Source organism: Capra hircus, chromosome 7 (genome assembly GCF_001704415.2).
Source record: "Capra hircus breed San Clemente chromosome 7, ASM170441v1, whole genome shotgun sequence".
NCBI classification, from domain to species: Eukaryota; Metazoa; Chordata; class Mammalia; order Artiodactyla; family Bovidae; genus Capra; species Capra hircus.
This window is the reverse complement of record NC_030814.1, coordinates 17,489,361-17,516,870: the sequence shown is the minus strand read 5'-3', so window position 1 is coordinate 17,516,870 and position 27,510 is coordinate 17,489,361. Positions and strand designations below refer to the sequence as shown.

Below are 27,510 nucleotides of genomic sequence, written 5' to 3'. Positions count from 1 at the left end.
GACAGAAAAGAAAGGAGACAATTCACTTTCTCAAAAGCAATTCTGCCAAAAATACAACCAAAAGAGAGAGGCTTTACAGGTTATGTCAAAAGATGGAGATACTATAGGCTCCAGAATCAGAGAAGAGGAAAGAAATCCACCAAAGTTGCTGAAACAGACACTTGGGGAATATTAAAAAGCTTTTTGCACTGCTCCGCTACCCTGCTTGTGGGCTTCTTTCCCCAACCTGGACACCTGGGAAGCGTGTTGTGCTCCAGCTTTTCCCCGACTTTGAAGAAATGGATAATCTAAGGAGCAGTGCTGCTGCTGGGGTCAGTAAAACTATGCTAATTGGTGAACCTAATTGCTTCAAGCAGTCCTGCCTCCAAACAGGGAGAGCACAGTTGATGGAGTCGGTCTGTTCCTAATAAAATGAAGAAGCCCTGAATTAAATTCCCAAGGAAGGCACTATAAAAGTTTCCACAGTGTAACCAAATGACTTCACCTATGCTATTACCCCTAAGATGACATCTTTGAAAGAAAGCAGACCCCAGTCAGGCTCCATATTCATAAATTGGCTGAGTTTTAGGCCAGTGAATCTGGATTGATTTAAAAAGGCTTTTTCATCCTTCCAATCAAATGAAGTCATTGTTAATTAGATGCTTTCTGTTAACAATGTCACTCTTCTCCGCATTACCTGCTCACACTTGCAGCGCCTCTAGTGCAACATCTGGACTTTCCCTACCCCCCTCGGCCCCCCATCAGTCCAGAAAGTTCGGCTCCAGGGTGGTGGTGTTTCCGTTTCTCCATCCCTGTCTGAAGGAAGATCCTATTCAGTGTACCAGAGGCGAGATACACAGCAACTCTGTAGACTGAGAGATGATAAAACAATCTCTGGGAACACTCCCCAGATACGGGGCTTCCAAAAAAATCATTTTTAATTAACTACGCACAAGTTTCTCTGTGCTGTTTCCCGCCTTGTAGACGGATGTTTTCCACGCTGCCGGAGGCCACAACGTAAACTCCCAGTGACTGTCCAACTTCTTAAAATCAAGCTCCCCCTTACACCAGAAACTGGGGTTTGAGGTCTCCCCGCCTTGGCCCCCAGGACCTTGCTCCCTATCCCCTTGTCACTACACCCAACACCTAAAAAGGACCAGCGGGCCGAGACGAGCAACCCATGGGGCAGCCCAGGGCACTCCGGGCCCAAGAAAGGAGAGAAGCGAGAAGCGCAGGGAGTTAGCCTCGCACAAGGCGCCTCGCTCGACGGTAGGTCTCCCTCAGAACCTTACAAGGCTGGGCGGAGGCCGGCTCCCTCCTTCCGGCTCCATTTCGGAGAGGCTGGCGGCGCGGAACCGACCGAGGGCGCGCGCCCGGAGTTGGGGGACCGTGAGCCACCCCCCCGGTCGGGCCTGGCTTCGTTCCTGAACCTTCCACGCCGCGCGGGCCCGGGGCCTCGGTCGCGCGGGCCCGGGACCTCGGTCGCTCCGGCCCGCCCACGAGGTGTGGGGGGCCTTCGGCACCCGCGAAGGCGCGGCTCCAGCGCTCGGAGGAGGGCCCGACGCGGCCCACCCCGGCACGGCCCGGGCCCCTCGGCCGCGCGGTGCCCCCGGCTCGCGTCGAGCTCCCGGCCGCCCCACCCCGCGAGCGGGCCTTTGTGCCCGGATGTGGGCCTCGCTTCCGGGAAGGCCTTCCCCTCCCCACCCCACCGCCCACCCCGGGCCCAGCTCCTACACGACAGCCCGGGTCTCGAGGGAAGGATCCCCAGGGGGGCCCTGAAGGGAAAATGGGTGGGAAGGAATCCGAGGGGGGGGCCTGAAGGGAAAACGGGTGCGCAGAGCGCAGAATTCGTTCCCCCGGGACCCCCATGTGGGGGTGAAGAATGTGAGGAGACAGGGGCAGCGAGGGCCCTAGACGGCCGTGGGGACGGCGCGGGCTTCCGGCAGGGGCCTCCCTCCCCCGAGGCGGCGGCCGGCGTCGGAAGCGCCGAGGTCCACGCTAGATCCGAGGGCCTCGGCGGACGAAGGGGCCGCCGCCATCACCCTAGAACCGCCGGCGGGCCCCCGAAGGCCTCTTTGGGACCTGCCGCCAAGTCACACACTTCACCCCGGTGCAAGGAGGTCCTGAGCTGGAGTCGCCTGCCTACCAGGACACAGACCTCGATCTGGGACTCTGAGTACCTGAGGCACGCGCTTGGGGGCCAGACGGCCTTGGGGGCGCCCGACGGCCTTGGAGACCGCGGCCTGGCAGTCCTCCCTGCCTGCGGCTGCGGAGGGTTGGCGACGGTTAGGCCACCGTGAGTCCCGAATTCCTAGACATCACAGAAGGCAGAATCACAGCAGACGAGGTTAGACAGTGACGGTGGAAAGACAGAAGCACCTCCGGTCCCCGAGACAGGCACACTTCGGCGAGCGAGGACACTTCACTGCCCTTCTTCAAATCTTTTACCTCAGAGCTTTGCCCTCTGACAACTCCCGCCCGCTCCTCGAGACGGTTCAGGGAAAGGAACTTTCCCCGGGCCTCTTTACTCCTGTTACGTCTGCTCTGGGAGGAAGTCCGACAAATAATAGCAGCAGCTGAAACACCTGCGATCTCTCAATACCATAAAAATATATATATATGGACGGTGATTGGAGTCATTTCTCTTTCCGCTTCCAGAGGGAGCTCAAACCTGAAGCCTCAAGGTTATCCCTAAGTGTGAAACAGGATGCTCGCCAAACCGGCTGGGAACACCGCCGCCCCACACCTGAAGGGTGGGGGGGTCCCCTTTGCCAACAGAGAGACGACCCGATGGTTCTCCTTCTCGTGTGTTTGTGTGTGAACCTAAATTGGGGGCTTGTGCAGTGTAACACTCTCCTCTGACCCTCTGGAGACTAAACTAGAACTGAGCGAAGGGGGATGGGGAGAAGGGGAAGGGAAGGTGCCCTGGAGAGAGTGGCTGGCAGAAGTCTGAGTGGGTGGTTGCGCAAGGGCGGCGGGACCCAGGTGCGCGCGGGTGAATCCCAGAACCGCCGGCCACCCGGCTCTGGGCAGACCCCGCAGAATCCGGCCACGTGCTGGGGCTGCTGTACTCTGATTCTGCCTCTCGGCGATCTACACACACACACACACACACACACACACACACACACCCGACGCATGCATCTCTCTCTCCTGGTCCGGAGGTTCCTCCGAGGTTGTTCAGGCCCGGGAACACCGCAGGTGTCCGCGTGGCACCGCCACTTGGCCATTTCGCTCTCAGCTGGATGCAGGGGTGGCTGCAGCCGGGGAGGGAGGGCAGACGAAGGCGCCAGTCTCGGTGAACACCCAGCCCCGCGCAGGGTAAGGGCTGATCGAGGGGCCGCGCCCGGGGAGGGGCGGCGTCCTCCATTTCCCAGGCCTCTCCTCCTCGCCACTAGGTCGGGTCACCTGTCATCCCGAGCTTGCCGGGTGCTCGCCACGCTCCGCTCTCCGCGGCCACGCGACAACACCCTGCCAGCCGAAGCTGCGCGCCCTGGCGGCTCCCGGGTGCCCCAGCCCAGAGAGCCAGGACTCACCCCTCACCGCGAGCCTCTAGATACAAACAGCACTGGCGTCGCTCTTACTGCTTCCAGATCCGGGTCTTATCCTCCCAGCGGGCAATGACTCGCCGGTGTTTGGGGGGTGGTTGTTGTTCCTTTTAAAAGTATATTAAAGGCTCATTGGCATCTCCCCGTCCAGTCATTATGTCTTCATCCCCCGTCAATTAACCACACCTCAGAGGGCTGCTATTAAGAGCTAAATTGAGCTGCAAAAGTAGGTATCCCGTTTCGGGCAGATGTTGTCATCTCCCGCGGAGATAAGCGGCGGGCGGGCCAGACCCGCAGCTTCCGCAGCCGCCGGAGCTGCGCTGAACCAGGCTAAGGACTCTGGTTTCCAGGGCCTGGAAGGGAGGTCCCCGCCCGACATTGCGCTGGCGTTCCAGGAGCCGCGGGGAACGGGGTAGGGCCCTAGCCCTCGGACCTCAACCGCTGAGCCGTCAAGGGGAAGTGTCTCCCGAGTTACGCCAGGAAAAACGCCAAGAGCTAGCCGTGCGTCTTTACGCAGAAAAGTAGAGTGCAGAGTGTGAGCGAAGCCCCAGCTCCCGGGCCGGAGACCCGAAACGGGGACAGCGGAGTTGTGGCAAGAGGGCAAAGTAGTGACTTTGGCTGGCAACCCTCCACCGGCACACCCCACTTCCTCTTCCCTCCACTCCAGCCTCCTTCCTGCCTGGTGGCGGGCCCCCAGGACTCCTTGTGGAGGAAGGCGCGGTGCTATGGAGATGCTAGAGCTGGAGCTAGGGAATCCTGGACGGAAACGTGGCGTTTAGGACAAAGGAGGTGCACTAGAGGCGGCCCGCCGTGATGTGCCTTTCCACTCTTCCTCACTCCTGGGGACTTGGAATGCGGCTGTCCTGCCGCACGCGGCTGGGAGACCCTGGAGAGCGGAGGAAAAGGGGGTGGGGAGCAAGGGGAAGTGGCCCTCGCTGCAGTTACAGGGCCTTCCTCCCGACAGTGGGCACAATAAATTTAGCCAAGGCTAGAGGAGATTAATTTCCCGGCATAATCCAATTAAAAGATTTCTAAAGTAATCTTTTGCGAAAATGAAAAAAAAAAGTGCTGGCTAAAGAGTGGACTGCTTTTGATGACAGTGATTTATCGCCTCGGCACAGCGGGCCCTGGCCGCTCGCTCTCCTGCACGCGATTTGACCAGGGCCTCCCGTCGGTGCCTCCAATCCAAACCTTAGCCTTTCTGAAAGATAGCCATCCATCACGCCAACCTGGGCAGGAGAAACAAGTGCAAGGGACTGGGGTTGCTTACAAGCACCATAGACTTTTTAAAGTGCTATTAGATTTATGGTCTCTTTTTCGACGCCCATCCAGAGTAATTAGCACATATGTTCTAAATAGATGATAGTTTTGTGAGCAATAAAGCAATTACCCATCGTTGGAGCTGACAGTTCCTCCAACTAAACTCCAACCAGCAGCTAATTGGAAAAGTCATTTCAGCTCCATTGTCTGCAATTAGTCCTGCTAAACTACTACACCCCAACTAGCTGGTTTGAGGTTAATTTATTCAGTGTTGTATTTGCACAGACGAACCATTGCTACGAAGGGACTTGTCTTTTGCCCCCACCAGACTTCGCACTGGGACTAGAAGAGCAGGTGGGAGTGGGGTCGATGTCTGGGGAGTCAGGATGGTTCCCAGGGGAGGAAGCGCCCGGCCAGGCCTCAGCTTCAAGGTCAGTGTCCAGCGCACTAAGCGCTGCCGCCGACAGAGAAAGCCATTGTTTCTCCTGCTGGGCAGTAACTGAAAGAAACTGCTCAGTTCTCAGTTTGTGCTACCAAAAACTGAGTGTTAAAAAAAAAAAAAATCAGCATAGAGGAGGTGACTGCGTTCTGCGGGCACACCTTTCCTGCTGCACACGAATCTGTGACCCTGGGCCACCTATCTGTCCCTAAAGGATAAAAGTAGACTCAGACTCCAAAACAGCAAAACCCCGAGCCCTCTTCCAGGTCGGGGGAGAGGGATCTTTCAATTCTTTCAATTCTCAGAGTGGTTGGTGAAAGAAAAGACTAGAAAGGTCAGGCAGACTAGAAAGCCCTGCTTCTGCCTTCAGCCTCTCTGAGTGCAAAGTCCCCTTGAAGCTGGTGGGTTTACATGAATTCCTTTCTTCGCTTTTTCTTTTTCTTTTCCTTTCTCTCTTTCCTTCTTTCTTTACCTTTTTTCTTCTTTCCTTTCATAAAGTTAAGCCCAACAGGTCCAAGATTTGTGCACAGTGAGTGGAAAAAATGTGTTAAACGTCGGTTTGACGCCCCACCGGAGCTCCCAAATATCCAGCGGCTGGGATTCTTCTACTTAATTTAATCTTTATTGGACAGGGCAGCTCCTACGCTTCTATTCACCAGGAAACCCCGGGAAACGGATCCGTTGGGGTTCAGAACTCAGGGCGGGAGGAAGAGGAGTTAAAGAGGGATTAATCCTCTCCCACCCAAACTCGAACTTTGGAACTGCGATCTCCGCTAGGCTGGAGTTAGGGGAGGGGGCCCAAGGTCCCAGCCGTGACAGCCAAGGGTCTCTGCAGTCTGGAGCAGGGGGCGGGGAGGCTGCCAGGCTAGATGGGAACTTGTAGCCCTGGTAACCGAGTATTCCCTTAAAGGAATTTACATTCTGAGAGCAATGCGAATTTTACTTAGAAGAATATGGGTTTGGGGGGTGGGGGCCAGAACGGTTTCTTAGGAAGTAAAGCCCAGTGCCTTCAGCCCTAGAAATCAAATGTCCTTTTCTTGATAGCTATTCATACCTAACAACCTGAGACTGTTTCTCCTTTATGAAGGACATGTAACAATGGCTAAGAAAACAATTCAAATAGTATTGTAGTCAACATGTGAGACTTACTATAACAATTCTCATTTCAGAACAAATTATAATCAGTTACTCAGCTTGAAAGAATTGGAAATATCTATAGCAAAAAAAAAAAAGCAAACTTTTAAACTGCTTATTGTCAGGCTCTTGTTTTCCAGTTATTTTTGTTTTAGCCAATTTAATTCCAATAAAAATTTTTAAAAAATTACTGGGCAGAAATCGAAAGTAATGGTCTCATCTTACCCCATCACTTCCCACCTGTCATACACTCTCTACCCTCTAAAGAGAAATTCTCCTGTCAATGTGGCTTCCAGTTGAAAGTGGAAAGGAAATAAGATGTCTTCACTAAAAGACTGTTCATCGTGTTCTCAATTACTTGCTTTTTTTTTTCAGGACTTAAATATGACATCCTAGAGAGTAGGGTCGGGGGAGCTGAAAAAAGAATCAGCTGACACTATCATTTGGACTTGGTAGAGAATCCTAATGTGTGTATGCATACTTATGTGTAAGGGCAAAAAAAAATCCCACCCAAATCCAAAATGTATGGGACACATTTAAGTAAACATCCTTACACCCCCAAAAATCTCTAAGCACATGTGTACAGAGATGTATTCCTATGCAAGCTCAGCTAGCTGTCCACACAAATGTATTCACTTCTGGAGTAAAGGCATTTTCATTGCTCCCCATAGTTTCTTTCCATTAAGCGCGATTAGATGATGTCTATTCAAAGTTGCTGATCCAGAGAGAAAATAAGAGGAGATAAAAGGAGATTTCAAGTGACCTCCTCGTCCCTTTCACACCAACCTGAGCCCTAGAATAGCCAAGGATCAACCAACACAAAAGCCCTGTCCTTTCTCTTTTCAGCTTCAGAAGATTTCACGCAAATGGTTAACAATAAAACATAGAACTATCACCAAGTTTGTTAGCTCACGCATTGGGAATACTTTATTAACTCCTCCCACAGATGGGCTAGGTTTATTATCCACCTCTGAAGTGGGTAAATAAAATACACACAGCAAAACAGGGCATAATTATTTACTGCTCCATGTGGTTTGTATCAGTGGTGTACTATGCTCGTTGCTTTTTCATTTGAACTTTACCTAAAGGCCCTCTCCCCCACTAATGGAGGACACTGTAATAAACATATCTTTCCACTGACAGTTTAGAGAGAAATATTAGGTTTTTATTTACATCAAACTTCTGATGGGTAAAACAGGATTGCAGCATGACCATAGTTACCAACAGATCTGCTGGCTCTGTGAGCCAATACTTTTCTACTACTTTGGTTTACTTTATAGGCAGTGAAGAAAGTGGCATTGAAGATTTAAACAAATTCCAGCAGCTTTTAATCAGTGACTGTCCAACTTAGATCTACTTCTGATGGGCTAATCCTGGCGTAAAAGAAATAGGTGCCCTGACAGGTAACTATTAAGGGAAAGTATTACAGAGTGTAGTTAATTGTATTGCCAATGTACTCTAACAAGTTTCAAACTTATTTCAAACTTGAACTTTTCTTCCAAAGCCAAGTCATTTTCCCTAGGAAGAAGAGCCACACAGTTATTCTTCACTCAAGCCGGACATTCAAAATACATACATACATTTCCTAACACAAAGTCTCCAGTTCTTAATTTTTGCATAAATGCATTCACATAGCTAAGGCTTGATTTTTACAAAAAGTAAATATTTGTCCCTGGTTTCACTGGCATGGGGCGTGCTAGGAACTGTTGTCACTTTTCCTCCTCCAAAAGCTTGATTTGCATCCAAAGGTTAGTACTTGCTCTCCTGCCATTTTCCTGAGGTTACTCCTGGGCCCTTTAACTGGGGGCCCAAGCAAAAAAGCGGGAAGTGCTTCCCTTATCTCTCTTTTCCAAAACACATGCTTTAACTGGCCAGTTTGTGATAGAAAACTAAACTGCTTTTTAAGGTAAAGCACTTTTGTCTGGGCCCAAAGGTGACCAAGAAGTAGTACCCAGACATACCAGTGTGCTAGTGAGTGCAAAAGCCTGCTGGATCCCTGGTTCAACTACAGAGGCAGGCTGAGAGCAGGCAGTCCATCAGAAGTCTGACTCCCAACTTGGCCTTTCCACCCTTGTTTTCACATTGACAAAGGCAGACCTTTTTACAGCTGGGCAGCCACAATACAGACTGAGTTCAGTCTTGCAAGAGGGGGTGGTTTCTGACATAGGCAAGGCTTTTGTTTGTTTGTTTGTTTGGGATTTTGTTTTTAAAACAATCACAAAACATTAGGCAGGCATTACTATGCCTCTCTTCACCCTTTTCTTCAAAAGACCTATGCAAGATCATTTTAAATACATCTTCTTCAACTTCATTTTTCACAGCCTTAATCTCATACCAAGGGAGACTAATTGATTCGGCACCTTTAAAATCAGCTCTTTGGGAAAGGTCTGCAGTAAGATCAGAAGAACTGACCTTTCTCCCAACAATTGCAGGCATGTTCATTTCTCCAGATAGGCCTGATAAAACGGGGTTATTGCTGTTCTATGGTTTCTCAAAACAGAAGAGTACCATTTGTAACGATTTAGGGGATAGGGAACATATACAGGAAAGAATTTTCTACACATATCTGGTCATTTGTAGGGGCTCTTGAACTAGATTGAGAAAACGTTTTTACAAGGGCACTTTTTTTTTTCAGTATGATTTACCAAAAAACCAAAACAAATGATCCGTTGAGTTTGGGGAAAGCCAAATACCAATATCAAAGAGGTCACGGGATTAGTGAAGAATGATTCCAGCCTTAGTAGAAAGAAAGATAGTGGGGAGGGGGGTTGTTCATCAACTAGAAAGTCTGCATAGATCTGGACTCTGGAGCCTGGAATGCAAGTTATGTTGTCTGTGAAGCCACTGCGTCTTTCCTTCTCCCACCAGGTCACAACTGTTTATTGGTTGTCACGCTAGAAGAGAGCAACTGTTGTGTGGAAGGTGTTTAAAAAGTGAGTAAGGCTGAGCTTTGATGCTAGCAATCCACAAGAGGTATAATAAGCCTGATTTCTCTCCCCAAATGGAGAGTACCTTCTCATGTCCCTTGGGGAGACACACGGAGACTCTGTGCATTGAATTAGACCATGAGGACTAGGAGGACAGAGGATGGCTTTAGAAGGGAGGCCTGGGAGTCCAGGCTCAGAGACCTGGGAGAGGGCTGACTATATATGGCCACGACGCTGGCAGTCTCAAGGAGGGTGCTGAGACAAGGGCCACAGTGGGTCTGGATCCACGAGCCAAGTCCACACGCTGAGACTCAAGTTAGAGGTTCCCCGCGCCCCACCGCCCCAAACAAGGCCTTGGTGGAGAACGGTGGGAGAGAGATCTGGGAAAGAGACTGAGTGGAAGAAAGACGCAAATTCCCAATGCTTTTCTGCCCTTGCAGCTGAGCATGCCTGAAAATCCCGTGGGTGGATTTTTCACACTTTGAGGACCTACCTGCTCCCGCAAAGTATGATCACTTTCTCTTAAGTGCCCTCCCCAACAACAACAGATACCATTATCTCCTGGTTGAGTGTGGGGCGCATCCAGCCTAAGGATCAGAGTGCCAAATTAAACTAGGAACAAACTACAGCCTCGCAGAGACAAAGCCTAAGCTTCCCTAGAACCTGAGCTGGGGGTGGGGTGTTGAGCCCGAGTGGAGGCGCTCTGCGGGAGCGCAAAGGCGATAGGAGAACCATAGGGTCCTGGAGAGAAACTGAGCCTAGAGTGCCGCTTAGGCTGGAGACCAAGAAAGGGAAAAGTCTTGGACTTCTAGAGTCCAAGCAGGGGAAAGCGCCTCTTCTCGAAAAGCTGCGGTTTCTTCTTGCCCCTTCTCATATGCCCTGCAGGAGCGGGATCTGTCCCCCTCCTTTGAAAACCCGAGAGTTTCCACGGCTCAGAGCACCATCTCCAACAGCCGCCCGACCCCCTTTCCGTAACTGAGGCCGCCGTGGGGGGGGGCGGGGGCGGCGGGGGCGCACCACTCACTCCCTTCCTTCCGGAGAGGCAGGAGGCTTCGCCTGAAGCCTCTCGAGGCCTCCACTTCTTTCCCAGCACCCCCGGGGCACGCCGGATACCCCCTGGGCCTCTTCCAAGTTTGGAAGCTCAGGGTAGGGGGGCCGGCAGGAAGAAGCCCCTTAGAGAGGGTGTGTGGGCCCCCACGGCTCTCGGGGAGCCGCCGCTCGTCCTCCAGCCCCGCCTTAGCCCCTAGCCCGCCCGGCCAAGGGAAGGCCAAGGCAGCTCCGCGGGCTCCTTCCCGCGCCCACCCAGCCCTCGGGCGCGGCCCCCGGCGTCGGCTCCTCCCGCCCCCTCGCGCCCGCCCTGCGCGCCCTCTGACGCAAACGCGCGCCCCTGCCCTGCGCGGAGAGCTCGCTGGTCGGTTTTAATTGCGGCTCTTCCTTTCATGCACTCGGGCTCAGTCCTCACCCCTGGGGGAAGTGACCCCTCCCCGCCCCCGCCCCCGCCCCCGCCCCGGCCCCGTCCCCTGGTTGCTGGGCTGGCTACAGATCTCGGGCTCTCTCGCCGCCGCCGCCGCCGCGGGTTCTCCGCTCGGGAGAGCGGCTTAGGGGTCCCTTTTAATCCGCTGACGCTCTCACCCACATCAAACAGTCAGCCATCGATCGCGTTACATTAGGGGGATCCCGTTGCAAACGGCGTCCGCAGGTGGGCAGCGGGAGCCGAGCTCACCCGGGCCTGGCTGCAGCCGGGCAAGGCGCGGGCTACGAGCCGACTCCACAGCGGCTCCGGCTTGGCACCCGCCAAGGGGGTTTGGGGCGGGCGGGGTTTGAGGGGCGGCGGCGCGGATTGCCCAACCTGTGGACCCTCCGTCCGCCCCCCCTCCTCCAAGAGGCTCCGCAGCCTCTTCCCGCCGGTGGGGGAGGAGGGTGGCAAATGGAGATGGGAGGGCGATCAGTTTTGAATCTGGGCCGATGCTCAGTGGGGCGCGATCCTCAGCTCCGGGGCGGCCCCGCGGGCCGCGATCCCTGTTCTCCACGCCGCCGCGGGACAGAGGCCGGGGGGAGGGCGGCTCCGGAGCAGGCCCCCCCGCGATAAGTTCTTCTCGACCCTCCCCTCTGGCTAGACCGAGGGCAGCGCCCCCGCCCCCCGGCCTGCGGAACCCGTGCGAGCAATCGCTGCCTCCCGGCCTGTCCGCGTTGCAACAACCACCCCGAGTTCAAAAGAAACGATAATCATCGCCTTACTTGCCTGGTACGGCAGAGATGGGCCGGCTCTGGCTTCTGGCGCCCAAGACTTCCGGTCCTGGGTCCGAGGGCGGCCGGGCCCGAGAGCAGGGCGTCCAGGCGGGGGGAGCCTCCGGTTCCCTGGCGCTCGCTTCGCGCTGCCTCTTGCACTCGCTCCGTCTCTTTCCAAGTTCTCTTTTCCTTCTCCCGGTCTCCCTCTCTGCCTGCTTCCTCTGCCCTCGACTGCCTGCCTTTGTACTCTATGAGTAGGAACATTTAGAATTCATATGAGAAAACTGATTCTTTTGCTTCCTTCTTTCCTTCTTTTTTTTTCCTCTTTCCTTCCTTTTTTTTTTTTTTTTTGGTTCTTTTAATCGTGTTATCGTTTCACCTTTTAACTGACCAGGAGACTTCGGCGCGATTATTTGGGGAGACGAGAAAGGGCAAGGAGCTCTCGCCGGCCCCCCGTCGCCTCCCCTGAAGCGTACAATGGGGCGGCTGCTTGCAGAGTGCATGGACTGTGTCCCTTCATTATTCGAACTGGAGGGGCTGCGGGGCAGCGGGGCGGGGGGGCAAGACACAGGAAAGCCTTTATTCTGCTCTTTCGCATCGTCGCTCGACACTAAGCGGTCGCCGGGTTCCTGACTCTCAGTAGGACTGGAGAGAGACCGGGAAGCGCAAAACGCACCCCGAAGGCGCAGCGCTTCCCCCAAACCCCCTCCCTGATGACATTTAAAGGGAGAACGAGTATTAAAACACACAAACCCTACCTCCGGCAATAACAGCGTGGCCTTTTTTTTTACTTCCACCTTCACCTGAGGGCGTGTGGAGGCTCGGGGGTGCTGGAGCTGAGACAACTTTGACGCTCTCCAGAGTCGAGGGGCGGCGGGCAGGCGCGCAGCTCCGCACCCCCCGGCGGCTGCGGGCGGCGGCTTTGTCACTCGGCGCCGCTGCGCGCCCGCCTGAGCCTGCCTAGGGGAGCGATCGCAGAACGAGGAGGTGGTGGGGTGGGGGGGGAAAGATGCGAGTGTGCGATTGGAGAATATGTAACTAATAGAAGTATCATTTTCCCTCAGTACGATCTTTCAAGGAAGAAGGAGGAGGGAAAAAAAAAATCCATTGAAAGAATTTTCAAAGTGCTGTGTCTTGGTTTGCAGAAAAGGCACAGGGCTGCGTGCCGGGAGGAGGAGGCGGGGAGGAGGAGGGGACCCGACCGCGCGTCTCCGGGACGCGGCTCCCGTCCGCTAGGTGGCAGCCGGAGCCAGCGATTCCTGCAGGCCTCGCGGCGGGACCCGCTCCTCCCGCCCGGGCCTCCTCCGGCGACCAATCGCCTTTGGGAACCGGGGGTCTCTCCCCTCTCTTTCCCTCACTCTGCCCCCTCCCTCTTCCCCTATCTCCCTCTCTCTCCCCGTCCTTTCTTCCCTCTCTCGCCCCCCCCCCCACCTTCCTCATCCCCACCTCCCTTCCCCATCTTCATCCCTTCTTTCTCACCCTTTTCCCCCTTTTCCTGGGACTCGGACTCGGCCCGCACTGACCGCGCCCCCCCCCCCCCGCAGCAATATGAGAACTTACTACTCTTTTATTAACAATTATTGGAGCGTTCTTTGGAGGTTAAAACAGCCTGAGGATATCAAAAAGGGGAAGGAAAAAAAGGAGGAAAAATCGGCGGGGGGGAGTTTATTTTAAACATCACCTTTGGGATGAAGAGGAACCATTGATTCGGACTGATTTGGGGGGCAATTTCTGCGAATTCCAGGAGTGCTTTTTGTCATAATTGAACCTTTCATTTTAAAACCAAAATATACGTTGGATCAAGGTGGGGGAGAAAAAAACCCAGCAAGTCCCTACTTTGTTTCTTAAAGGAATATAAAATGAGCAGAATCTACTCTAGGGCTGTGCTTGTATGTGAAAAAACAAAACAATACAAACCCAGAATATTTTTCAGGACTCGTTAGAACGGTAAGAGTTTTAAATTCCCATTTAAAATTTTCCTAACATTTCCAATGATCTTCATGCTCATAAAAGCTAAATTTAAAAACTTTTCAGAAGAAAACAAAATAATGCCTGATTCTCTTTTTTACCCATTGCAAGGCATTCTTCCCCTCGCCGTCCCTTCCCCCTCTGGTGTTGGTGTATGTGTGTGTGTGCGTGTGTGTGTGTGTGTGTGTGTGTGTGACCATAGACGACCCATACTAATCAGGTCTCAGAGTAAATAGCAGCGCAGGGCGATCTCAATGTAAATTGCGCTTGTCAGAAGCACACCCCCCCCCCACTTTCTTTCCTCCTCCCCTCGCCATCCCCGTCAGTAGGTAGCTGAGAGGGAGGGGAAAGAAAAAAAAAAAAGAAAGAAAGAAAAAGAGGAGGGGGGAGGGGCTCTCCAACCAATGGCGTGCGGGAGGCTTGGCTAACCTTAGCCTCCCATTTTCTCTCCCCCCGATTCAGGGCTCTGACCAGTCAGTCGCCTTTGATTATCAGTTGCCAGCAGCCCTTCTCTTGGCTCCTTGACACGAGCTCCATATAAGGCAGCGATCTCCATAGAAACGTGTCAGTTTCAATAGTAGTGTCAAAGTTCACTATATACAGACATTCGCACAGATCCCCCTTTCGGAAACACTGCTCTGCGAGTCCTCCCGTTTAAACGCATTCAATTTTGGGGTCTCTCTCTCTTCTCTCTCTCTCTCTCTCCTCTCTCTCTCTCTCTCCTCCGCCTCTCTCTCTCTCTCTCAATCTCTCTTTCTCTCTCCTCTCTCCCCTTTCTCTTTTCTTACATATTCTATTAGTTGTTTCCCCGTATTCTTCTTTTTCTCCTTTTTCTCCCTCCTCCTTCTCTCTTTTACTCCATTCCTGCAGAAGAGTGAGGGCTAAACTTAAAAAAAAGAGAGAGAGAGAGAGAGGAGGAGGAGGCACCCCTTTCGTATTCTTCTTATCGTTATTTTATACATATATGATTTTTTTTGGAGGGAGGGTGTTGGTTCCCGGCTGAAGAGCACTTATTTAAAATACTAAAAAAAGAACATTTTTGGGCGATCTCCAGGGTTTTTTTAACTAGCTCTGTGTGTTATAGCAGAAGAAGCAGAAGAAGGAGCAAGAAAGAGGAAAAGAAGAGGATTATTTATTCGACCTACTTTGGATGTCTCTCTCGCTTTTTTTTTTTTTTTTTTGCGCAATTCTTTTTCTTCTGATTTTGATTTTTTCTGTTCCGCTGTGAATTCGTCGCCGGCGTGAATTATTTCGTGTTTTTCTCCCCCTCCGTCACCTCCCGAAAGGAGAAGGCAGCGAGAGCCCGGCGCCACCGGTACAACAAAAAGAGCAAAGTGTGTGATCCTCCTCGCTGGCTGCCTCCCGCTCTCCAGCGCTGCCTTCCTGAATGGCTGGCTGCGTCCGGCCCTGGACCTGGCCGCCCGACACCAGCGCGCCCTGATCGCCGCCGGCCGCCTCGCCTCGCGCCCGGCTCGGGCTCACCGCGCTCCCCTCAATCCCGAGCCCAGAGAGGGCTCCCGCCGGGACAGCGGCGGCGGCGGCGGCGGCGGCGGTGGCGCGGGCAGCCCCGATCCCCGGCTCGCGCTCCGACTGCGGCCCCGGCTCCAGCTCGGACTCCGGCCCGGGCCCCGGCTCCTCCAGCGGCGCTCGCCGCTGCAGCTGAGACAGCGGCTCCAGAGGCGCCTGCGGCCGCGACCTCCTCCTTCGCCGCCGCCGCCGCCGCCCTCGCCGGCTTCCTCTATGTCTGCTCTGCGGGCGCGCAGCGCGTAGCCAGAGCGGCCGGCCGGCCGGCGGGCGGGCGGGCGCCCGGCGCGGGTGAGCGAGTGTGTGTGCGAGTGTGTGTGCGTGTGTGTGTGTGTGTGCGCGGGGTGCGGGCAAGGCGGAGGGTGAGTGTGTGCGCGCGCCGTGGCCCATGCCCGCCGCCCCCGGCGCTGCGCCCCGCGCCGCTCCCGGCTGCCGCCTGTGCCATTTCTGATTTTGCAACTTGGGGGAAGAAGAAAAAAGCGAGAGAAGGGAGCTTGCTCGCTGGGGGGGGGTGGGGAGGGGGGGAAGGAGAGCGGGCCCCCCCAAGATCGGAGCGCGGGGGGGAGCGGGCGAGGGGAGCAGGGGTGTTGGGGGGGGAGCCTGAGAGCCTGGGGGGGCTGCAAAAAGAGAGAAAGAAAACAGCAGGAACCACAACAAAACGCCAGCAGGGCGGGCGGGCGCGCAGCAGCAGCAGCGGGGCGGCCGAGGCAGTAGCGGCGGCGGCGGCGGCGGCGGCGGCGGCGGAGGCTGCAGCCGGTGCCCAGCTCGGGCTCGGCTCCCGCGACCCCGGGGCGCCGGGCGGGCCCCCCGCCCCCGCCCCCTCCCCCCTTCCCCTTCCCCTTCCCCTCCCAGCGCGCCCGCGCGCCCCGCGGCCCTCGGCGAGCAGCTCGGCTCCCCCCAGCGCTCCCCGGGCCCAAAGATATGGCAATGGTAGTTAGCAGCTGGCGAGATCCGCAGGACGACGTGGCCGGGGGCAACCCCGGCGGCCCCAACCCCGCAGCGCAGGCGGCCCGCGGCGGCGGCGGCGGCGCCGGCGAGCAGCAGCAGCAGCAGGCGGGCTCGGGCGCGCCGCACACGCCGCAGACCCCGGGCCAGCCCGGAGCGCCCGCCACCCCCGGCACGGCAGGGGACAAGGGCCAGGGCCCGCCCGGCTCGGGCCAGAGCCAGCAGCACATCGAGTGCGTGGTGTGCGGGGACAAGTCGAGCGGCAAGCACTACGGCCAATTCACCTGCGAGGGCTGCAAAAGTTTCTTCAAGAGGAGCGTCCGCAGGAACTTAACTTACACATGCCGTGCCAACAGGAACTGTCCCATCGACCAGCACCACCGCAACCAGTGCCAATACTGCCGCCTCAAGAAGTGCCTCAAAGTGGGCATGAGGCGGGAAGGTGAATATTTCTTCCGTGCTTTTTCTCCCGGAGCTTCGCCCGCCTCCCCGGCCCTCTCTCTCTCTCTCCCTCTCTGGCGGGGGTGGCTGCTGTCTGGGGCTGGGGCTCCTGCGGTCCCGGCCCGTCCCAGCTCCCCCCGGTCCCCGTAGCCTTCCTCCCCCGGCGTCTCCCCCACCCCACCCCCTACCCCCCACCCCAGCTCGCTGCCGCTGTCTCCCCCTCCCGGTCTGCGCCCGTCTCCCCGGCTTCTCCACCCCGCCCGCTGCCTGCTCGGGACGGTGCCCCTAGGATCGTGAGCTGTGCTGGACAATCCCCTCCCTCTGTCTTGGATGTGCTCGCTGTGTGTCTCTTTCCCGCGTGTGCGTGAGGATGCTTGGAGCTGTGCTGGCATGAACTTGGGGGGAGGGCTGCTTATTGCCCCCAGAAAACTCGGTTTCTGTGGTTTTTGTGTTTTTGTTCTTTTTCATTCCCCTTTCCTCTCCACGTCTTCATTGCCCTTTATTTAAGATGGGGGAGGGCTGGAGGAGACTGGAGGATTCTGAACCATAGATCCCTGACTGCATCATCCTTTTGGAAGCTTAGCTTGGAAAAAGAGGAGTGAGATTTATTGCACTTGTAGTTCTAATTAGGAGGGAAGGGGGGGTGAGGGGGGGCTTCTGGCCTGTTCACTGGTTCCCTCTCCTCTCCACCGAGCTGGGGCCGCCTCCTCCAGAGCTGTGGCCTTGTTTTCACCCCTCTACTTTCAAAGGAAAGTTTGTGACTGAACCGTGCTTTCATAGTCGTGTCATTTTTTTTTAAAGCATGATACTCGTTTTATTTCTTCATCAAACTCCACCCTCTGTTTAAATACTGCATACAAATTACAATTTACAACGGCATTTACCGATCCTTCTGATTTGGCTATAATGCATAGACTGCAGCTGGCATGAGCTTCGACATCATTTAATCCCTGTGTTGTATGGCTTTGGTTTCTTTTAACACAACTTTTGATGTTGTATTTAGATATGCTTCATGTTCATGTGGCAAGAAATGCAGCACTTTTCTTATAAATATATCTAGCCATTTACAGTTAAAGTTTATCTCCTGACAATCATTAAAGATGTCTTATAGTCAAATTAGCAAACCAGTCAATTTTGCAGAATGCAGATTACTTCTTCTTGTAATTGACTTTAAAATTATATTTTATATGCCACAAGAAAAGAAATTGAATTTCTTCAGATCTCAAGGAGCAGGCAAATATGACGACTTCATTTCTAGCTCCAGGGAGATTTTATAGGCATCTGAAGAAAAAAAAAAAAAAAAACTTTGAATTGTACTCTCATTTAATTGAAAAATAACTGCCAAGTTCAAAACTATAATTAGAAAAAAGTATTCTAGCCAGTTATGTTTTAAGAGTTTAAATTGCATTGAGGCTTACATTAAAATGAGAATCAGTGCAAACTTAAGAAAATAGTGTACAACCTGAAGTAAGAAAGCTACATCTACATGGACATATCTATATTAATTTGTTGGGGGGGGAGAGTTCAGTAGCCCTAACTTTTCCTAAAGTTGTCTTTGTTTACATGGCAATTTAAAATGCTGGCACTGTTGAAGTAAAACATATACATAAAAAAAAAAAACTTTGGTCAGCTTTAAGAACTCAAAGCATGCTTACGTTCTGCATTCAGATGGTTAATGAATCCAGTGTTTTTGCAGTTGCAAGCTCGTGCATTCACTGGGCAAAAGCTGGCTGCAGGTTGCTGTGGCACCTCACAGGACAGACATTAATTATATTTTCCACTTTTTTCAATAATGTTTGGCTACTGTAAGTTCAACTTCTTTCTTGTTTTTTTTTTTTTTTTCAATTTTCTGTTGCTTTTAACAGTGAGAACTTTGTGTGAGGTGATGGGGAGGAGGGTATAGGGGAGGGGTGCAGGATACTTGTTTTCTATTAAAAAGTTGTAAGTGGTGAGTAGGGTATGTAACTTCTGTCTATTTTAAGGATGATTCCATAGCATTTTTAGAGAATATGGAAATGTTTTGAATAAAACCTGCTTGCTTGCAAATGAAGAGGCAGCTAGGCATGTGCCTAGAACCACAACCTTTTCTCTGGTTTCGCCAGGTTTTTGTTTTTGTTTTACCCTGATTGGGTTCCTTCTGGAGGGGTGAGTGGGATGTCATTAATCTGTGTGTGACCTTGTGGTGGTCGAGGGGTTGGGGTGCACTTTCTCGGTCAGGCTGGGCTGTGGGGGGGAAGCCCTTAACTCAGGCCTAGTTCTGCCTGGGTCTGGGGTGGACAAGAGCGCCCGAGATGGCCGGGCGGACCGAGCCACGGAGCTGGAGGGCTTCACCCCCACGCGGTCTTTCTCTGGGTATGGGCCGGGAGTGAAGGCTAGCGCCAAGGAAGATGCTCGGCGCTGGTGGCCGCGGGGACGAGCCTCGGCATTGTGTCGGTGCGCTGCGGGGCGGCCCGGGATGTTCGCAAGCCCCCTGGATGCACATTGCCTCTTTTCTCTCTTTCTTTTTGTCAGCGGTTCAGCGAGGAAGAATGCCTCCCACTCAACCCAATCCAGGCCAGTACGCACTCACCAACGGGGACCCCCTCAACGGCCACTGCTACCTGTCCGGCTACATCTCGCTGCTGCTGCGCGCGGAGCCCTACCCCACGTCGCGTTACGGCAGCCAGTGCATGCAGCCCAACAACATCATGGGCATCGAGAACATCTGCGAGCTGGCCGCGCGCCTGCTCTTCAGCGCCGTCGAGTGGGCCCGCAACATCCCCTTCTTCCCGGACCTGCAGATCACCGACCAGGTGTCCCTGCTCCGCCTGACCTGGAGCGAGCTGTTCGTGCTCAACGCAGCCCAGTGCTCCATGCCGCTGCACGTGGCGCCGCTGCTGGCCGCCGCCGGCCTGCACGCCTCGCCCATGTCCGCCGACCGCGTCGTGGCCTTCATGGACCACATCCGCATCTTCCAGGAGCAGGTGGAGAAGCTCAAGGCGCTGCACGTCGACTCGGCCGAGTACAGCTGCCTCAAAGCCATCGTGCTGTTCACGTCAGGTGAGGCTGCGGCCGCTGGGAGGGCCAGGCAAGCGCCGGGAGCGCCCGCCCGCCGGCCCCGCGCCGAGCCGCGGCTCCCGGGGTGGCCAGGGCCCTCGTCTGTCCGCGGGAGGCCGGGCCGGGCCCGGAGCCTGCGGTGCCCGGGCGAAGGAAGCGGCCGGTGGCGCCGCTGCCATCTTGGGAGCGCGGCGGTGCGGGAGACGAGGCGGTGCGGCTGCGGGCCGCTCGGTGGCCCGGCCCGGCCCGGTCCAGCGGCCTGGAGCCCCGCGCGGGGCGGCGGCGGCGGCGGGCGCGTGTCTGGCCGGGTTGGCGGGCGGTGGAGGGGGGGTGACGGGGAGGCGGTGCCGTGGATCCGTCTGGCTGCGCGCGTGTGTGCGGTGTGCATGTGTGTGCGATGTGTGTGTGCGCGCGTGTGTGCCGGAGCTCGGCGTTTCTGGGGGAGGAGAGGAAAGGAAGGGAACGTGGGAATGTGGCTTTCTCCTCTGCGTGGCACGATCCCTGGCTGAGTTTCCCGACACAGTGAGACACACACACACGGAGAGGTGGCAAGAGGAGAATCCGCGCAAATAAATCATAAATAATCCCGCTTTATGGCTGCCTGATTTTCCCTTATCGGAAACCATTCATGTTTGCAGTTGCTGAGGTTATTGAGGGTCGTAAAAAATGGATTCGATCTAAACAAGAAAGATAAAAACAAAAGCAATGCCGGAGAACCGGCAAGTATGCGAGGACTCCCGCCCGGAGATAAATCTCATAGCCCATGCAAAGTGTACGAACGTTGGAAATTTAACAGGGTGCCTTAAAAATATCAAATTAAATGTAGGCAGTGGTAACATGCATGTTAACAATTTCTCTTATGATAGATGGTTCAAATTAACTTCCAGGAAAGTGCATTAGCGTAGCCTTTGAAGGCTCTCGTCTGAGCCTCTGAGAACACTGCCCCCCTTTTATTATTGTAACCTGCAAGAAGGAAACATATAAACACCCAGGACAGCAGGTAATGGGGGGAAATATAAACAAAGCCAGAAAGAACGATGGTGGGGAACAGAGCTGCTCAGACTGGGTCTCTGGCCTTGCCCACTGTGAGTAGAGTTAGCTGCCGTTTTTTACCACCATTATTGGCGCTATTGTTTTTAATTCCTCCATTCAGAGAACAAATAAACCATCCTAATAAATCTATCCTAGAGCCAGGACCTCCAAAGGCCAAATTAAAACCATTCTTGAGGAGGGATGGCAAAACCCCTCTCCCAAGGCCTTGCTGAACAGTAAGCAGTGGTATAATCTATCAATATTTCCTGGCTTTCATGCGTGAAGAATCATATTTACACTGTATTAAAATGACTCTTAAATTTGCACAATATTGTAATGTAGCAAATGTAGTATTAATATCGATCTGAACAGCAGATAATTTATTTAGACAAGAGCATCTCATTTGTATGCAGGGTGGCCTGAGCCGTGGACTTGGACTGCCCCCCTTTTACTTTCAGTGCAAATGCAGGTCTGCTAGTGGGAGAGGGAGTTATTCTTTGCAAGAGGATAAAGTGAGAACCTTAAAACAAATGGAAGATTTATTGAATCGCCTCCTCGGTGTGTGAATGCGTTTTATCTTAATAAGTCTTCTTGATGGAAACGTGTTTTTCAAAAGTGACAAAGAGCCTGGGAAGTAGCGACCCGGCTGCTTTAGTTCTGGCAGGCCTAGAGCCTGGCTGGCTCTCTACTACCCAGCTCTTTAGCCAAATTAATCAGGAAGCAAGCCAGTGTCGGGGAAGCTGGGGTTTTAAAATCTCACCCAGTGAGGTGTCTTGAAGCAGAAATGTGACTTGGAGCTGGACAGAGGTCTTCTCAAGCAAAGTCTCCCTCCCTTTTCCTTGTCCCCTCCTAAGGTCCTTTGAACCCCCTTGACTTTTCTGATCTCCTGCCCTTTCCCAGAGAGAGGCGAGGACCGTGCAGGCTGCAGGGAAGATTGTGGAATTATTCATGCTTTTCTTTCAACTTTCCATCCTAAAATGTCCCTGTGAAAAGTCTTCCTTTTTTTAAAAAAAGAAAGTTTTCCCAAAGACATTTCTGAAACCAAGTCTTCAAGGTGCAGGGGAGGCCAAGAAGTGAACAATGACCTTATTTTGTTGGGAAAATTGCAAGACTATCTGAAAATGGAAATAGAGCTGTCAGTAGTAATTCACCCCCCCCCTCCTCCATATAACACATTTCCACTTTTGACTAAACTTGTTTTGATTGCTAGCCAGAAGGGAATTCATGGGAAGCCTTCTCAAAGTCATCCAACTTTTAAGCAAACTTTGAATGATGGAAAAGACAGTTTTAGACATATTGTCCAACGAGGTTTGCTCCGGCTAAGTATTTGAAGCTGGCACGAGGGTTCCCTGTGGTGGTTTTCACATTTGGCCTCCGGATGGTATGTTTAATCCTTAATATTCTGGACGGCATCCAAGGACGAGGTCATGACCTGAACTTACTTTAAAAAAAAAATTCATTAATTCATACACCTAAATATTTTCTCAAATAAATGAGACTTTCCCTAAAAGGAGCCATCTAGTTAACATAAATACAATAAATCCATTTTCAGCACAATAATAACTTTGATTTCTAGTTATGGCAGCTGATTACATCTATATTTCCTGAACACTAAACTCTTCTGAATGCACAACATGAAATACATTCTCTGCACCACAAAGGCTAAACTGGGACGGCCTGAGCGGTAATGGTTATTTATTTACATAATTTCTTTTCCATACACTGTAGAAGAAATATCGAGGGTTCCAACATTGACAGTCCCATATAAAAAGCGAGACACGGATTTTGCACATTCTGCCTCCTTTTCTTATCTGGGGTTTAACTCATGGAGTGTAAATATATACTCGATCTCACCCCCTGCTCACCTAGTTTTGCTACCTCAACCACCTACTTGGTCTGAGAGCTCACACTGTCACTCCACAGTTGGGGGAATCCTGTGGCAGAAATATCTGGAGTAGGAATTAATATCTAGAGTGGGAAGCCAGACCCAGTCTAGGGCTCCTGCCCTGGAGGAGGCCACAGTGCTGGCCGGCTGGCACTTTGCAGCAGGGGCCCAGTTACAGGCATCCTACCTTCAAAGCAGGAAAGAACCCTGACGAGGAAGCCAACACAGGGCCCAGGCACGCCTTTCCAGCTCCCTTGGAGTTGCCTAGCTGGGGGACAGGTAGTGACCTTGCACGCTAGGGGCCTTAAGTGTAAACATCAGATGCATATTTTACAGATCCAAAGAGATGCCATGTGGGTCTTTAAAAAAAAGAAAATTCTGCTGGGGTGCCAGTGAGTCCCTTGCATGCTGCTTTCTCTAAGGCTGAGTGGGATCCTGTGCCATAAGGGGCAGATAAAGCCTGTAAAGCAAGATATATGTAAATATGAGTCTGCCCAGGGGTCATAGAGCAGGATCTGGTTAGCCTGCAGAGCTAAGGGCAGACCTCAGGGTCCCCTCTCCAAGCACTGAAGCACCAAAGTGCTCCTGCCCACAGCCTGCTAGCCATAAAATCTCCCTGACTTCCCAAGTCAGGCTAGTGTGGATGCAATCGAATGGTTGGCTGGAGTCATTAGACATCTGAGAGGAACCCAATCTGGATCTGGGGTCAAAGGAGACCTGCCTCAGAAGTTCTTGAATTATCACTAGTTTTATTTGTATTTTTGCTCAAGGCCATAGCCTTGTAGATGAAGGTGTTAGAATGCTTTGTAAGTCCCAGTTCTTGAAATAGAGACATAAAGCTCAAGAAACTCAACAGACACAGGTTCCGCTTTGAATCATTCTCTGTGTCATCTTTGGGTTACACTTGCCCATTCACAATTAGACAGTGTCCTTTGGTGGGGGGGCAGGCATCGCCATGCATGCATCTTTTCACAGATCTATCTATATATTAGCAAACTCCGCCTTTGATCTCTAGTCAACCTCCTGACTGGCTAAGGGCTCCTCTGTGATCTTCCTGTTTTTTTTTTTAATATTTATTATTAATACAGGAAACAACATGGGTGTTTGAACTAGGACAAGAAGCCTTCGCTTCCTCTGATTCCACCTTCCCCTCCACTGGCTTGCCTCTGATTAGTTGATACAGTATAAGCTGCTGTCTCAAAATAGTTTTAGTAGACCAAGAAGAGCCGCTGGTTGACATGAAAGTAACACACAGGTTTTCAGACGTTTCCTTGCATATAAGTGCATTTTTCTCTTAGTCCTGTGACAGGAAGCCTGTCTCCCCAAATCCTCCTTCAGCCCCCACTGCCCAGTTCTCAAGCAGCAGCAGCAGCTGCCCCCAGCCCAGCTTTGTGTCTGATCGCTGAAGTTGTCTCCTTTCTGCAGCCTGAAGTAACTAAGCCATATTCCTTCTGATTATTATACAGTTTACAGAGATGTGACCAGTTTTCAATTACTTGATCTAAGGCACCGATAGAAGTGTTCACCCTCACTAAGGATTTGCTGCAGACTTCTTGCTTGCATAGATAGTGGATCGCAAATCCTATCTTGCTAAAGCCTGGACTTGATCTGATTGCAGGCACTGCCAGCCTACGATTCCTTACCCCCCTCCCATGCGTCTTCTGTGCACCACACAATCTAGGTTCTCCTGCTTGGGGTCCTTTGGGTTTGAGAGAGGGACTCCCAAGAAGTGTTTTAGAGCCGCCTCCAGGCTGCCTATTTCTTCAGGGCTCCTGGACACCCCCAAATCCAGGGCAAAGGGGGCAGAAGTCCTTCCTTTAATGAGCACAGCGGAAAAGATGCTCCCCTGCAGGCAGAGGCCAGGTTGCTCCCTATAGCAAACATGGCTCCAGCATCGTACATTATTTAATCCAAAGGTGAAAGAGGAAACACAAAGGAACTAGAGAGAGTGTGTCTGCAAGTGTGCGCTCCTCTCTTCGGCTGCCCTAGGCTCGGTGGGGTTTGATTTATATTTTTATTGGTCTTGGGGGCTGAGGGGAAGGAAATAGGGAAGAAGGAGTAGGGAGCCACGGGGAGGATTTTTCTTTTTCCTCCAATTTGGGTTTTTTTTTTTTTTTTTACCCCTTTGCTTCTTATTAAAAAAAAAAAAAAGGAATGGCGTGTTGTTTGTGACCTTGCTGGTGGCTGACCTAACCGTGTGCCCCTCCCCTGGTCTCTCCTTGCTGTGGCCGCGCGGGCAGATGCCTGTGGCCTGTCGGATGCGGCCCACATCGAAAGCCTCCAAGAGAAGTCGCAGTGCGCGCTGGAGGAATACGTGAGGAGCCAGTACCCTAACCAGCCCAGCCGCTTCGGCAAACTGCTGCTGCGGCTGCCCTCGCTGCGCACCGTGTCGTCCTCGGTCATCGAGCAACTCTTCTTCGTCCGTTTGGTAGGTAAAACCCCCATCGAAACTCTCATCCGCGACATGTTACTATCCGGGAGCAGCTTCAACTGGCCTTACATGTCCATCCAGTGCTCCTAGACCTTGGGCGCTTCCCACCTGCCCCCAGCCCCTAGAGACTCACAGCACCGGCGGGGGGCCGTGGACTCCAAAGCGGCGGAGACACCAGGCGGCCGATGCAGGGTGCGGCAGGGCCGGGCAGGCGGGGAGGAGGGCCGGGGGGGTGGCGACAGGAGCCGCCCACCGCGCAGACGGGCAAACCGAAGCTGCAAACCTGGAGGAAAAAAAAAAGAGAGAGAGACTCTTTTTAGTATCAGATCCGGGAACACGTTGGAAAGGAAAGAAAACAGACCCTTGTGTCTGGTGAGAAAAAGAAAACCTATTTGGGAAGAGAGGACCATGAAAATTTTACTAAAACAGAAGGAGACTAATGGACCTTCCAGGATTTATTGTGGACGGATGTGGATATATTCTGTACAGAAAACAACACCCATGAAAGTGGACGGAATCCTCTGTAGAAACACACACACACAGACACACACACCACACACACAGACATTGTTATTCATTTTGTAAAATACTAGTCTTTATTTTCATTTTTTTGTAAAATTTAAACATCGTATGCACATAAATAAAAAGAAACAAGAATTAGGGGAAAATAACATTTTCCAAATAATTATAAAAAATTGTCCTGTGTCTATGTATCTATATCTGTTTTGTATTTTTTTCTGGTTCCAAACCAGATTTCCTGTGATTCTATACTAATAATTTTTGATATAACCCTTTGCTTCTTATAATGAGTGCGATATATGTTGTCGAGGCTGTTCTTCAAGAATTAAAATCGAAGTGAAAATTTAAACAAAAAATAAAAAGAATTTAGCAAAACCCACGTGTCTGGTTGCTTGACAGATGTCATCAGTGCAAGAGAACCCTCCAATTAATTTCCACTCCAATTATTATTAGAATGGGGGGGAGAGGGGGGCAACTTTAAGGTTCATTACCAAGTTGGCTAGATTTATTTCCTAAAACCAAGGAGCTGCTTGGGGATTGTAAGTGTGGAAGCCCAGGCTCTACGTGGGACAGAGTGGGCAGGGAAAGCACCCTTTGGTGCAGGTGTGGGCAGCAGCCATGGCGACCTTGTAGGTGGTGGGCAGCCAGCACCCAGCTGGCCGGGAGGCTGGGACAGACCTGGTCTCCGTAGGGTGGAGTCTGTGCCGCCAGCTTCAGCCTCTGCAGGTGGGAACATGCCTGGCTGGAGAGGCATGGCGCCCTGGACATAGGGGTTTCAGGACAGAAAGATGCCTCTGCACTTGGCTGTGACTAGAGGCTCAGCCTCTTCCTAGCCCTTCTCTAAAGAGAATTGGGGTCTCAGCTGTGAGCCCTGGCTTTGCTCCCCCTATGGTTTGCTAAAGAGCTGGCTATGCTTTGCCCTTCACTCCAGACCCTGTGACAGGGGTTCCCTGGAGGGCCCTCCAAGCTCCGTTGGACATCTGGAAGGGCCCCCCCCCTGTGGCACTTAGACTTGTGGACCTGGAACCTGGGGGTCCGGGAGCTGGACTGGAGCTGCTGATTTTTTTTGAGAAGCTTCATTGAAGTCCTCGTGGACTTTTCAGGGCAGAAACCTCCTCCTGAGGCCTCTGCTTGGGGGTGCGAGGGAGGGTGTTCTCTTTAACAGCTTTCAGAGCATGAGTGTTTTATAGGATCCGAGTTGGCGCTGCAAGAACACACATAGCCAAGGGAACTTTTTCTTAATGTATTAATAAAGCCAGGTCTTTTAAAATAATACCTCTTTGCTTCTCCCCTCACCTTCTCCCCCAGCCCCAAACAGCCATGGATGAGGCCAAAGCTATGCGTTGAGAAGTCAGTGGCAAAGTTTGCTCTCAGTTTGCTGTCTAGAACTCTCCAGGTGGCTCCAGTCCACCTAAAGTTTTAATGTTCCGGGTGTGGTGCAGCCTGGCACCACTTTCTATGAAGAAGCCCCTGCAGGTCTGCCCGGGGATGGGCCTGAGCCCTAGGACAGCTAGACTGATGAGGTGTGTGGGTGTGGAAAGCCCCCCTGGGGCCACTGGGTCCCTCCTGCCTTCCTGCAGGTCCCACCCAGGTCTGGGCCTCATCCTTTGCACCACACCCAGGGACAATGTTTTGGGGGCCTAGGCTGAATCCTTTGCAGGCTGGGCACCCAAGGCAGGAGGGGTGTGGGAAGAACTCATATTCAACTGCAGACCACCTCCCAGGAAGTCTCACCAGGCCTTCCTGGGGGCAATGCTGGGGGTGGGGGAGGGGAGCTGAGTTGCCTCCAAACTCTCACCCATCTTCCCTGCCTTTCTTGAAATGAGATGTAAATATATTCATTACAGTGTGATCCCTCTGATGAAAACAGATAAACATTTTCCTAGGTCAGAAACATATTTTTCAATTAATTTCAATATGGAGGTACAAGGCACCCAGTGTGGGACTGGTCCGGGAAACCAAGGCCCCGGTGTAGGAAGCACTTGTTCCAGGGGTCCGGGGGAGACAGTACTAACTTGGCTCTTGCTGGACAGGGCCAGGGACATTGCCTACAGCCGACAGGATCCCAGTGACCTTTCTAAATAAGGCTGGGTCTAAACTGGGTGGGGGCGGGTGGGCAGAGGACTAACACAGCATAGGAAGGAGAGCTGGCCTTCCCGGGGAAGGAAGACTCCCTCACAGGCTTGGTCTAGGAATCTGGAGGCTCGGCGCAA

The 27,510-nt window shown here is 52.8% G+C and overlaps 2 protein-coding genes across 9 annotated transcripts in view; one reads left to right on the top strand and one right to left on the bottom strand.

Annotated features, from left to right (window-relative positions):
• The window catches only part of LOC102179763 (translation initiation factor IF-2), a 165,030-nt gene extending 149,610 nt beyond the window's left edge, over positions 1–15,420 (bottom strand). For 5 of the 8 annotated variants that reach the window (XR_001918267.1, XR_001918266.1, XR_001918269.1 and 2 more), the window contains exon 1: positions 11,526–12,947. Coding sequence is in view for 1 of the 8 variants with exons in the window: in XM_018050042.1 (XP_017905531.1) it covers positions 14,757–15,398 (642 nt within the window). In the remaining 7 variants the exon portion in view is untranslated. Of the gene's footprint in view, positions 1–11,525; positions 12,948–14,629 lie in introns of those variants that run through there. The other 3 variants (XR_001918265.1, XM_018050042.1, XR_001918270.1) reach the window with 3 other exon arrangements.
• NR2F1 (nuclear receptor subfamily 2 group F member 1) lies at positions 13,829–25,672 on the top strand. The gene is made up of 3 exons (XM_018050041.1): positions 13,829–16,395; positions 18,906–19,433; positions 24,588–25,672. The coding sequence occupies exons 1-3, from the start codon at positions 15,930–15,932 to the stop codon at positions 24,866–24,868; spliced, it is 1,275 nt and encodes a 424-aa protein (XP_017905530.1). The 5' UTR covers positions 13,829–15,929; the 3' UTR covers positions 24,869–25,672.